Source organism: Ailuropoda melanoleuca, chromosome 1 (assembly GCF_002007445.2).
Source record: "Ailuropoda melanoleuca isolate Jingjing chromosome 1, ASM200744v2, whole genome shotgun sequence".
In the NCBI taxonomy this organism is placed as follows: domain Eukaryota; kingdom Metazoa; phylum Chordata; class Mammalia; order Carnivora; family Ursidae; genus Ailuropoda; species Ailuropoda melanoleuca.
The window spans coordinates 39,621,217-39,634,897 of record NC_048218.1 but is presented as its reverse complement, the minus strand read 5'-3'; the positions used below and the strand labels follow the sequence as shown (position 1 = coordinate 39,634,897).

At 36.3% G+C, this 13,681-nt stretch overlaps 1 protein-coding gene across 2 annotated transcripts in view; it reads right to left on the bottom strand.

Annotated features, from left to right (window-relative positions):
• Positions 1-3,624: 3,624 nt before the first annotated feature.
• The window catches only part of EPHA3 (EPH receptor A3), a 353,983-nt gene continuing 343,926 nt past the window's right edge, over positions 3,625-13,681 (bottom strand). For both annotated transcript variants that reach the window (XM_002928416.4, XM_034657068.1), the window contains exons 16-17: positions 12,353-12,508; positions 3,625-6,370 (exon numbers count right to left, since the gene is read on the bottom strand). In XM_002928416.4, the coding sequence (XP_002928462.1) occupies positions 6,265-6,370; positions 12,353-12,508 (262 nt within the window). In that variant the 3' untranslated portion in view covers positions 3,625-6,264. The remainder of the gene's footprint in view (positions 6,371-12,352; positions 12,509-13,681) is intronic.

Here is a 13,681-nt window from a genome sequence, read left to right as displayed (position 1 = left end):
TGAGAGTTTGGAGAAAAGCAGGCTTTTATTCAAGGCAGGTCTTATGTTCCAATATTAGGCAGTATTCTATAATTCCAGAAATGATAAGTTGGCAGCTATGAGCTAAGTTCAGCCCTTGGATGTGTCTTCATTATTAGATGGGTTACCATATGTAAAGTATATAAAGTTTCTCACAAAAACTCAGATTAGGAATTCTTTTAGGGGCTCCTGGATGGCTCAGTTGGTTAAGTGTCTCACTCTTCATTTCAGCTCAGGTCATGATCTCGTTGTGGGATCCAGCACCTCGGCTGCTCGCTCAGCAGAGAGTGCTTGAGATTCTCTCCTTCTCCCTCTGTCCCTCCCCCACCTCTTTCTCTCTCTCTAAAATACATAAATAAATCATAAAAAATGAATCTTAAAAAAAAGGAATTATTTTAAGAGATCGGGAATTCACGTTGGACCCGCGTTACCTTGTCCTTGAGAAACTGCCTTCAGAGGAAAGAGTGTGCTGTTTGGAGTCACCACGCTCTTCACCTGCTTCACTTACTACCCGGCCACGAGGCATTTGTCTGTGTGAGAGGAACCACCTAATTAAACTTGCTCTAATATACTGATCTGACTGATATTGGAGGTATCAGTACCAGAGGCGGGGGCATTATTTAGGAGATTTCTTTGGTAATCAAAACAAGTAAGGAGGAACCCATAGAGGTTGTGGTGGGAGGTAGAGGAAAGAATAGAAGTTACATTCCTCAGCGGGCATAGTGGCTTAGGTGATCCAAAATGAGATAAAGGGAAGAGTGAGGTGACGTTTTAATTTTCAGGTTAATCAAATTGAGTGTCATTGTCTCAGTTTGGGATCTTCAAGAAACAGATACCAAGAGGGAATTAGACCTGCATGCCAGGGAAGGATCTGGGCAGGGAGCAAGAGAAGGCATAGGGAGCTTCCAGATTGAAGTTCCTGTCTGAGGCCTGTGGAAGGAGAGCATGGAGGAGCGGTTTGGTAGGGAGCTCAGGCTGCAGTGCAGCTCAGAGAGCCTCGGGCAGGCAGGCGGGGTGAAGTGAGCTTGAGATGGAAGACTGATGAAAGGAGTCTGTCACCAGAGAAGAAATGGCCTACTCTAGGACTCCCGCCATGCTTCCCGGCCTGGTGCTGTGCAGGGGTTTCTGAAAGTACAATAGTTTGAGGTTCTCAGCTAATCGTTCTCCTTCTAATAAGTTCTCTCTTGTAAAAAGATCAGAACAGTGCAGGCCCGGAGTGGATCCTGGATCCACTAACAGAAGTATCGGGTTTAAGTAAAGAGAGAAAGAGTTAAAAATGGTTGCCTATAGGGAATACAAAATGGGTCAAGTCAGCAAGAAACTGATGTTTCCTTAATAGCTCTTTAGAACTATCTACTTCTTACATATTATAGATGTAAATAAAAGGACTTGTACCAGAAACTGCTCTGTAGATTCCCCGAACTCTTTACTTTTCTATTAGGCGCACTACTTCCTCCACATTCTCTTGAAGTTAAACACAGCAATAGGAGCTCTAGTCAAGTGGAGAGAAGCAATGGGTGCCACTCAACAGGCAAGCCTCCCTTCCATTTTTACTGGCTGGAAGCAAAAGATTCCAAGGACTTAGACTCCATAATTGAAGAGAGTGTGGGATCTGAATCACTGTTAGTAAGGCCACCTGACAAACAGCTACTCTGGGTAATTCTATTGTTAACATTTTGTTAGTCATGTGCTTGCCCTTGGAGACAATGGGTGGGGTCAAGTGAAATTGATGATCTCCATGATTAGAGGTATCAGAGTGGTTTATGTCTAAAAGAGAATTTTGTTTCGCTATTTTAAACTGATGAGATTTGGAGATTTAACTATTAACTAGCAGCTAGCATTAACTTAAGAAAGGTTGTTCAAGATAAAGTTATATGTTTGTATACCATAAATAAAGATATATAGATCTTTGCATCATCTCAGAGACACTTTTACCTTTGAATTATTTTTTCTAAAGCTTCAGACTCACATCTTCAATACCTATTAACTTATTAAGGTTTGGCTAACACCATAAATTTAGCAAACATAATTTTAAACTAACTTTTCCTTATTCCCTACACTTTGATTCCTACCTTTCGAATAATTGTTTTATCAAATCTGCTAAGTCTCTGTGTCTTTGTATGCATTACATTATTCATAGTCTTTTGCCACCATTCTAGGGTAAGTACATAGCTTCATGCCTATAGCACCTAAGTGGATTTCTAACATCGAATAGTCTACCATGGCCTCTTCCCAAACCATTTTTGCAAATTGCCACTGTCACTCACCCCAGAGCATTTTTTGGATTATAGTAGCAATTATATTATAGAAATAACACAAAATAAGAAGGTTCCAGCTTGAAAAATATCTATTTGTCTACTTACTAGAATTACTTTGGGAAGGTGACTTGGACATTCTGAGCCTTGATTCCGTCATATATTAAAAGTGAGTAATTGGTATTCACAGGATTGTTGAAAAGATTGAATGAGTTGGCTTGTAAATAAATGGTAAAAACAAAACACCTATTTCATAATAGTGCTTAATACATGTTTATTGAATGAATAAATATATTCTTCTTTACCTCTTCCCCTTTATTTAGCTAATCTGCTGCTTGAAGGTCATTCTCTACTCCAGTCATTGTGATCAAATAGTTATTTCTCCTTCAAGGTAAGCACAAATCTGACCTGTTTTGTGACCTCTCCCTGTCAAATTTATCTGTATGGAATTCTTGATAACTTATCTTGCCTTATGTTATCAGGTAGATTTTTTTGGTTTTCATGTATGATCATTTTCTTTAAATAGATGGCAATTGATGATGGACCAACTTTATAAAAAATATGTGGTGTTTCTTAGGTGCTATCTGCAATTGTAGTTGTTTGCTTTTCATTTTTGTTTAATTGGCTTGCCCAAAATTCTTTCCTTCTTTTTTAATAAATGACATTCTGATTTTCTTTTGGACATAAACCATTCTGATACCTCTAATCATGTAGATAATCAATTCCACTTGACCCCACCCACAGTTTCCAAGGGCAAGCACATGATTAAGTACTTGCCAATCTCAGTATTTCACTCTCCTGCCCAAAATGAATCACATAGGGTCTGTGAGCTAAGCAAAGCATGCAGGCAATCATTATTCCACAAGAATGACAATGTAGAATTAAATTAACTAGAGCAATATTTTAAAAGATATAGTTTGCAAACTAATCTAGTTGGGAGAAAAATAGGGTCAAGTGAAGAAGATAAAGAATACAAGACTTACTCCTGGATGCTACTCCACCTGATCTCTCAGCTAGGAAATTTATCTCCATGCTTTTCAGCCACATGGGCTCAAAATTCTCCTTTTCCTTAAACTAATTTGTTTTTTGTCACTTACAATCAAAAGAGATTTGCCTAGTAAAGTGTGCTTTTTAACAATGAAAATAATATTTATTGCTCATTTTTTCTGGCTTATTGATAATGAGATTTAGACAAAAAAGTGGATTATATAATATGAACACTCCTCACCAATAGACACAAAAGAAACAGAAGCACATTCTTTGTGGCTTATATAAATTTCATTATTTTGTTGTTTAAATAAGCACATATCTTATTTAAAAAAGCTTCAAAGACCACTTCTGTATTCCAATCTGTAAAAAATATTTTCATTATGTTTATTATAAAAATATAAATGTTTCCAGTACAAATCATTTTACATTAGTAAGAGGCCATCTACATTGTACGATATAAACTAAATGAGTAAGTTTTGAAAACACAAGGTTAAAGTAAATACATATGCCAATCGTATCACATTTTTACATGGCTTAATTGATACTTAGCACAACATAAACTGGGTGAGTTACCAGAAATAAATAATATATGTAAATCAAATTTAAGATACAAAACAGATAATATGGTACATAACATTGTGAAGAAGTGTGGTTTCATGTTTATTGAAAGTCAATGCAGGTCCTGTACAAAGAGATGGCCATCAGCATTCTAGTACCTCTACTCCACAGGTAAGAATCGTACACTGTTTTGTTTACATATGTACATGGTAAAAAGCATGTAAAGTAAATTTATAAGAGGTCAGATAGAAAAATAGCGGAAAAAATGAAGAGCAATATACTGTGTATACAATCTCTACTTTCAAATGGAAACCACAGCCAAAAGAAGTTAAACAGATCTAGCAATTCTCAACTTCTATTAATTCATGAAATGCACAGATTTTGAGTATGCTCAGAATAGTACCTAAGAAAATAAATGCTAGTATGGGAAAAAATGAGATTGAAGCCAGATTTAGGTCTCGATGAACATTCCACAACACAAACAAAATGTCTGATTTAAAAAAAAAAATGTCTTTTAGCTGCTTCTAGAAGGCTTAAGTGAAATTTTCAATTAATTTCATAATCGCATATATCTTTTTAAAAAGTTCATGCTCTTATATATCCAATACCGAATTCTAGTAGCATGATTTGACTATAAGGAATATTGCAGAAATCTAAGAAATAATCTCATACATGAAGGAATACAACCTAAGCCTTATTACACTAAATTTACAACAGATTAGCTCTTGTGAATTTTGATCTGTGACTGTAAGCTGTATAGTGTTCCATTTTGCATAAGAACATAAGGGTTGCAGCTTTGATTTATTCATTCAACTCTTGTGACATATGCATTTCTTATTCCCATAACATGACCGTATCAGAGTTAGAAAGAATATAGATAGAACTAAGCTGTTGCTTCACAATATATTAGTGGCTAGATCTCCATCAGGTATATCTTTTCAAATATTACTGAATACACTCGTATTTGGCCCTTATGGAATAGAAAATCTAAGTTCCTGCAATGAGCGATCTCTCTGTTGTCTACAGATTTTGAGTCATTTGCTAGGTAACCAGCTCGTTTGAAAATCAGATGCTCAACAAATGCAGAGAAATTCAATGCTTCTGAGTTATACACCAAAATTACAACAGGTACATTTCAGTGGAAGACTCTTAAAGATAATAATACCTGCTATTGATGATCACAATGTTAAATTAAATTAACTAAACCCCAGAGATGCAGATGAGTAGTTTAGTTTTCATTATTCCCTATAAATAGCTCAACAAGTTTAAGCAGATATTAAGTGACATTTCAAAGCCAGTCAGCAAGTGATTTTTTGACTCATGCATTGGCCTCTAGGCTTTGTTGCCAATTAATGCAGCAATCTAAATAGGATTCCAATTTTGTCCAGTGTAGCTATTCTCTACTCAGGAGCTCTAACGTAGCTCCTTTACTAATGGAGGGAGTTGATGGTCTCCTAAGCACCAGAGCAGGGCAGGTATGTCATTGAGAATCCATTACATACAAGCCAGTATATTACACTAAACTAGGAGAATACAGTTTGTAATAAATGGAGAGACAAAAATGGATGGGATAATTCAAACTGAGATTTGAGTAGTGTATGAGCAGGGCAGGGGTTTGGTTTCTTTCATTTTATATATAGATATAGGTACATAGAAGCGGATGGTTCAGAAAATCTGGAAAGAAACCATCATTCCCCATGTCTAGTTTACCATGTTTCTTACTGCTGACAATTTGAAAGAACATTTGGCACTTGGCTGTAACAAATCCAAATTAAATCATCAAGGCATAAATAGAAAATAATAAAAACAATTCAAAAGAAAATAAATATGTACTTTTCTTCAAAATTAAGACACATTTTTACATGGTAATACGTAAGAAGCTAACAATTAAAAATGTATAGTACTTAACTACAAAATTCATTTCTATATGCTTTTAACAGATAAAAGAGAAAAATACAATGAAAAAGGTAGTATATATGGCCAGATAGTTTGAGGTATAAATTCCTCTATTTTGCTTGTTTTTAAAGAAACAAAATACCTGTTACAGATTTCTTCTGTGTATAAAAATATCACAAGTCTTTTCTTTTGTGGCTATTAGTAAACAGAGCCACCATGTTCATTTTGTCATTACACTTGTTCCGCTTTCATGACAATCAGTTTATGATCAACGGCTCTATGCTAGTTCTTCATCATTCCACACTGAAGAATTTTAATTTAATCCATCAACTAATATAAAAAAGCAATTACAAAACAAAATACACCCCCCTCCCATCCACTAAATGATAGGGGAAAATAGTCTTTCAATTCCATGTTAAGGCATTTGTATTCATATCTGAGTGTCTTATTGGGCTTGGAATTGCCACCAGCATCTCCAGCATTATCATCTGTCTGTAGAATGATGCTACATCTTCCACAGCCACCACTTCCTTCCAGAAATAACACTTTACACTGGAACTGGACTATTTTTTGATTGCGTTTCTAGAGCTTTAATGCTACTGATGATTTTCTTCTGTGGACCAACCACAGTGACGCCAACCTTTTTCATGTCACTGTAAAAAAAGAAGAAAATGTCTGGTGAGAATTCTGGTTTCCTGGATAGTATATCAGCAGAAGATTTTCAATTAGCAAAGCTTGCACAATCATATATTTTCAATTAGCAAAGCTTGCATAATCATATCCCAGCACTTTGAATTTAATTTTCTGATTTTTGCATCATCCATGTACTATATCCTGATCATTCTACCTGTATCATTATGGAAGAATAGATGGTGTAGTGGGTTGACGAGTGACCTTCAAAATTTCTGTCCAACTGGAACCTCACCATGTGATTACTTGGAAATGGAGTCTTTCCAGGTATAATCAAGATAAGGACCAAGATGAGATCATACTAGTTTAGGGTGGGCTCTAAATCCAATGAGACTATCTTGAGACACAAAGTGACACAGACAGGAAAGCCATGGAAAGATGGAGGCAGAGATTGGGGTTATGTCGCCACAAGCCAAGGAATGCTAGAATGTACCAGAGGCCAGAAGAGGCAAAGAAGGATTCCCATACCCCAGAGATTTAGGAGCAGACTCTGAACCTGCCAACGCCTTGATTTCCAAATTCTAGCCTCCAGAACTGTGAGAAACAAATTTCTGTGGTTTAAGACAATACATTTGTGGTTATTTGTTATGGGAGCCCTAGGAAGCTAATACAGTTGATCAGAAATTCTTTGCTGGGCATTATCCTATCTCCTTGTATCTGGGCCAGCTTCGGGACTGTTTTCACTGCAAGAGTATGTTGGAAGTGACACTGTGTCAGTTTTCATATTCAGGTCTCAAGAAAGTACAATATTCCATTAGTCTCTTGAGACACCATCACTGGGCCCTGAACTGCCATGTAAGTCTGACTACCTTGAGACTATGACATTGGAGGAACCATCTGTAAGCATTTAGTCTACACTGCCAGCTATGTAGCCATCTTCATCAGGGCAGACAGAAATGAAACCATCTCGAGCTTTCTGAACTACACCAGATTCATGTTAGTTAAATACTTCAATCAACACTAACATTAGGGTAGAAGAATCGCCCACCTGAACTCTCCCCAAATTCATAACCCATGACATTGTGATAGACAATAAAATTGTGGTTTTGAGGTAGTTTGTTATATAGCCATAGATAAATGAAACAATTTCTTTAAAGTACAAATTCCTTTCCAAGTAGAAGCAGTGACTAGGATCTATTTCCATTTATCAAAAATATTTAACCTGAAATAGTTTAAACTTAGAAACCAGGCATTAAAAATAAAGATTTTAAGAACAAAAGGAATTTCATTGAGGGGGGGGAGACTTAGCTAAGCATGTGCAAGTGATTAATTAAATAACCTTGATTCAAGTATTTGTTCAAAAATTCACCTCTTTCAGGTCTTGACTCAAACACAGCCTTCTCCGAAGACCTTCCCTGACCTTCCAATTTAATATTGCAAAACCTCTTGCACTCATACCTGCATTTCCTATTTTCTTTTCTTGTTTCATTTTCTCCCACAGCATTTATCACCAAGCAGCATATTGCCTTTCTTTCTGATTTATTTTATTTATTCTCTATCTTATTCCACAAGAAGGTGAATTCCATGTGAACAGGGATTCTTGTTGGTTTTGTACTCTGCTTAGCAACCACACCCTGAATAATGACTATCATTTAGTAAGGGCTCAATATCTACTTAATAAAGAATGAACCAATAGACTAAAATATGTTTATCTGGGGAAGGTGACAGAGGAGTAAAGTATCACTTTGCAAGGAGTGCAAGGCTAATTAAGAATGGCCAGAAGGAGAAGTATGCATGCAAATATGAGCGTGTGCACATGTGCACACACACACACAGACACACACAGAAGGGGTTCCTTCATATTGATCACAAAGAAAAGAAGGAAAAATTGGGAGCTCAATTACACAGAAATGGACCAATGGATTTCTTAAGAAATGGGTTCCCAAGCAACAAAGGTGTGCAAACAGACACTAGGTAACCATTTTAGAAGCTATCTACATGATATTTATGCATGTGCTACAGAAGAATAACAAAGACTGGGTTCCATTCCTGTCACTTAGGCTGGGAATGAAATCCTGATGACCTGCTGGTTACCTCCCTGCTACCATTCAAGGGGCTCATAAATTCTCAATGTACAACTCATATCTTGTTAGAGTCCTCTCTGATTTTACTCCAGCAGGAAGGCTAGTGGGGAGATATGGTGACACCAAGCTTGCTGCTCTGTGTAACTGTGGATAATGAAACTCTCACTTGGAGTAACATAGGCTATTTACATATGTTGATCCCTGCTTCTGAGAATATGTGTTGTATGGGATTTTGCTTCTTTATATACCATGGATCTATCTTTTAAATGAACAACAAACATTTCCCCACTTATCCCTAAACTGTGTGAATTTAGAGACAGAAAACAAGGCAGATATAAATATATTTGTACAAATCAATAGATCCTCAATCTTTATGTATTTCTTCTCTCATCTTTTTTCCAATGCTATATTATACTTCTTATGACTTGCCATTTTTTTCTCTGTCTTCCTTTTTTCCTTCTTAAAAAACTTTAAAAAACAAAATGATAATCGTGGAAAGTAGGAAAAAATGTTCCAAGTTAATATAATAAATTCCCACGCTCTTTGAGAAATGTAAGCATAGTAGGAGAGTAATACATGCTATGATGTTCGGCCTTGGTCCTCTATGGAACTGAAGCACCCGTACTCCAGTGGCTAGAAAAGAGAAGGTGACGAGAGTTCACGGATCAGTTTGGGACAACTCTGAAGGGCCAGCCCAGCTCCAGGACTCTTGTTTCGATAGGAAGGGACAAGTTTTCTCCTTCAGCCCAATGTCCCCCTTATCACCTTTTCCCCCTCATCACTTTTTTTTATAGATGTATATCCCAAACACACTCCTCAAGAAATCTTGTGCACAAAACTATTTCAGATTCTGTGCCTGGAACCCAACATAAGCAAATAGATACATAATTTTATATATAGTCAATGGAAAGGATTCTGTGAAAAAAGATAAAGTAATTATCTCTTTAGGTTATATCTTAGCTTGGATTTTTATGTCCCCTCTATCCTCCCTACCCCTGCCAAAATGTCTCCTACCCACCAGTCTGCCAAGTCCAAAATGGTTGTAAACAACCAGCTCCTGTAGTCTAAATAACATTCCCACGTGCATATCTCATTTTGACTACCCTCTTCAGAAGAGCAGTGGAAAAGTTCAAGTCTAAAGAACAGCTCAAGATTGAGACCAGAGGTTAATAAGCTATCTGGCTGGCACTTCAAAGGCAAAGGATAGGTGATGACACTGTGAGAATGGCATCCAAGGGTGCAGGATAATGACCTGTAGCAATTAATCTGCCTAATATTCATTCCACACACTCAATTCTCTCTCCAGTTTCTATAAGCACTCTTGCCCTTTCTCTTTCTTTCTTCCCTTTTCACATTAACCTCCCTAAATCCATCATAGACTATGAAATAATATTTTAAAAGATGCATTATTTTGACTGAACAAAACTGCATATTTTCTGGATTTCATTTGAAAATTAAATAACTTGATTAGCTTGCGTGTCAATGAAGTCCCTACACTAACTGAAATAGATAATTATTTATTTGGATATGAAGCTCTATTGACCTTTTCCTGTAACTTGAAAGTCTGGATAGAAGAAAAAAAGAAATTCAATATCCTTTTTTAGGTATTCTGTTCTATTCAAAAGAATCTCTGGAGTTATTCGGTCAAGAGAATCATTTCTGAATTGAGCCTGGATGGCACAGAGAAAATGGAATGGAAAGGAATCACATTTAAACAAAAAGCCAAAGACGGCAAACGGGAGGATGAAATGCCAAGCTAAATATTTTATAACATTCGAGGTAAAAATGTTGCCTCATTAGATTTCCCCAAATTGTGTATTATGTATTTTTTAATAAATTCTCATTTTTATTATATAAGCCAGGAGCATGAAGGACAACACACCACAGAGACAAACAATTATTCTCAAGGAGTCTTAGGTCAATAGATGTTAATTCTACATTGTCCCTGAATTGAGGAGAAAGGACAGGAGAAAGAACATTGTGGGGATTGAAGTGGAGAGAGATGTGGAACCATCTGGCTTAGTGTGAAGGACAAACCTAAAAGAGTGTCTCCCAGGAAAAGTCAGCTTCCAACTTCACTGTACATTCACAGATCGTTCAAATAATAATAATTAAGTGAAAATATTTTCACCAGCCAAAGAGAGCTCACCATCCAACAACGGACTGTGGAGACAACATCCGAAATTTGGAAGTAGAACAAGTGTCTCCCCTTCATTGTTTTAAGCAAATAGCTTTCTTAGCACATTCACACCTTCTACCATCTGACTGTATTTAAACTGTGAGCTAACAGTTAATCATATTAACAAGGTTCTGCTAATCCACTTCAGCATGATTTTTCGTTATCTAAGAGCTCTGAGTGTTGATATTTGATGGAGAATAAACATTTGTATACCTTTGCCTTTGAAAATCTGGCAGTGGCGCAGAAATGTCCAACTTTGTGTTTGTTCTTTGCTATGCTTCTGTGCTCTGAAGCAGGTGTCTTGTAGAGCATAACCCTAATTGTTTACATTACTAAAATAAGAATTTATAAAATTCTGGGTCTGATTAAAATAACTACCACAGAGACTCAAATAGTATTGCTGATTGGGTCAGAAGTCTATTCAATAAACATTACATTCCACTTCATACAGAAATGCCAACACGTGTCAAATAGACTGGAGTGGGTTTATTTTCTAAGAGCAAATTCTCCTCTTCAATAGGAACATACCCTTCCTAAAGATCTCTTTGTGAACTTTTGTGTTTCTGATTGGAATGCTGTATCATAAATGGTAAATTTTACTTGTTAGGCACTTGCCTCTCTATTAATTATACTGTACACTCCTTTTTGACATCTAATATGTTGCTCTCCACAGTGACTTTGCTTAAATGACCAGTGGAGTGACAGTGAAAGTCTTTAAATATTCAACATTTAAATATTAACATATTAGATGGAGAGGATAAGTCTAAAGGAACTTGTGCATGGAAATGCAAAAAAAAAAAAAAGTCACTGTGCAAAAAAAGAAGAACAATGCAGTTACATTAGGAAGTGAATTAAATTGGCTTTCATTCACAGAAAGATGGAGAATATGGCTTCTGGCTCTTCATTTTTCAGTTCCCAATTACCATACCCTGTGAATGAGAACTAATTTTATTGATCATGTACTGGATTCACTTGATCCCTTATAAACCCCCTTTTCCTTAAGCCCATGTGTTCATATCAAAGAATTCCTATTAGCAAAAATTCCTGTCTAAGAAACAGAGCATGTTATACTTGATATATGACTTTTACGTATGAAACCATAAATCAATACTAATTAATGCATACTAATTATGTATATCCTATCTTTCCAATCTCACTATAAACCTTTTAAGGAAAACAATAATATTATGTCTTAAACATATTTATAACTACATTTTCTAACATGATATCCTTCCCAGGGTAGGCACTCAATAGTAGATGATCGTATTCAATTATTTAGTTGATCTAAAAATTACTTTTAGACTTTAGCGTGTTTCCCTGTATACCAGCTTATCCACTTAGTTCTTAATCTTCCACTTCTATAGAGATTAGGCTTTGTTATAAATAACAGAAAATCACAAATGCAGGAATGCTCTAATCATCATGTGATGTTTTCTTATGTCTTAAATTAAGAACTTGGGTCATTGGGGTTGGGAATGGGTATGTATCTGTTGGTCGATCTGAGAAAGGTCATAGTGCAATGAAGATACTTATTGAGAGGAGCTATGGTGAGGGGGGAAAGACACATCAACACACATAAATCTAGAATGTGTCATTGACAAAGAGACCCAGGACCCAGCTTAGTGGTTACAGAAGAGAGTAAGAACCTCAGAGTTTCAGCTAACACATATGACTCATTAATCCAAAACAAGTATGTCCACTAGAAATTTCAGAATCATTCGGTCTTAAAAACTTTCTCTTACTCTGTGGAAATCTTGGCTATGGTGTCACAAGAACTGTACTCCACGCCTGTGAAGATTTCCTTGCACTGCGCTGTCCGGACACCATTAAGCCAGTCACCTGTTGTGCGGAAGGTAGTGATGTCGACATTGCTTTGGTCCAGAAGAAGGTTTGATGGCCTGCAAAAAAAGAAAACACCAAAGGAAGAAAGATCAGGAGTCCGCAGAGTTGCTGCGTGTCAAAATTTGACACCAACATCAGCAGGAACTTCCAGACTTCATGTGGTGTTCCTGTTTATTTGTGGAATTTATCTGCCATGAAGGCTTCATCTGTTCAAGCTGGCAGCTTGCAAGAATACTGTGTAATCATCTTGTCTCAGTGCTTCCCTTCTCCACTCACAACCGCTTTGTAAAGCATTGAAACTTTGCCAGTAGAATACACAAATAGATCCATACATCTATAATTTAATTTCTTTAACTATTAGCAAAGATGGTGGTAATTCAGGATCCAGTTATAGTAGATATGACATACTGGGTACTTAGCTGTCTGGAAGTTCATTTGTAGACATTGTACAGGTTGCTGTCTAAAGGACAGTTGAATAACCTAGATTGTACTTACAGCAGGACATAAAGTCAGCACAGATGTAAATAATGTCACATATGTCATTAAAAATAAAAATCACAAAAGGAATAGAAAAAATAGATGAGTAATAATAAATGAACTTCTCACATATATGACAACACCAAGTGGAGTTCATGAAATATAGAGAAAGATGAAAGAGAGAGAGATAAATAGATAATAGATATTGTGACTGTGGTTTATATTGTACAATACAATCATAATTGAGGGAAACTTCTAGAATTGTTTTATATAATTATAGGTCTGACCATAGATCTATGACCAACCACAAGATCTGGTGAATCTAAGGAACAGCAGGGACATAAAAGAAACAGAGGGGACAATATTTTTATCCTGGGAGAGCCAAAAGAAGCAGCCTATTGGTAAAATGCCCTTGGAGTGTTTTTTCAGCTCTCAGTGATCCGTATAATTGTCCTTTGACTCATAAGACTGGGACCAGTTGCCAGATAGAAAATTGATTGTCTTCTTTCTTTATTTTCTCCTCCTAAGGAAAGGAGCTTGAACAAAAGTAGTTATGAAGGCCTTTGTTTTGAGATGAATATTAACAACAATGGCAATAATGATTACATTGAACATTATGCTTCTATACCAAGCATATTACACAGATATGAAGGGCTCTAATTCTTACAACAGGTAATGATGCTATATCCCTATAATAGATGTGGAAACAAAAACTAAAAGAGATTAAATCACAAACCTTGGTTTCCTCAGGC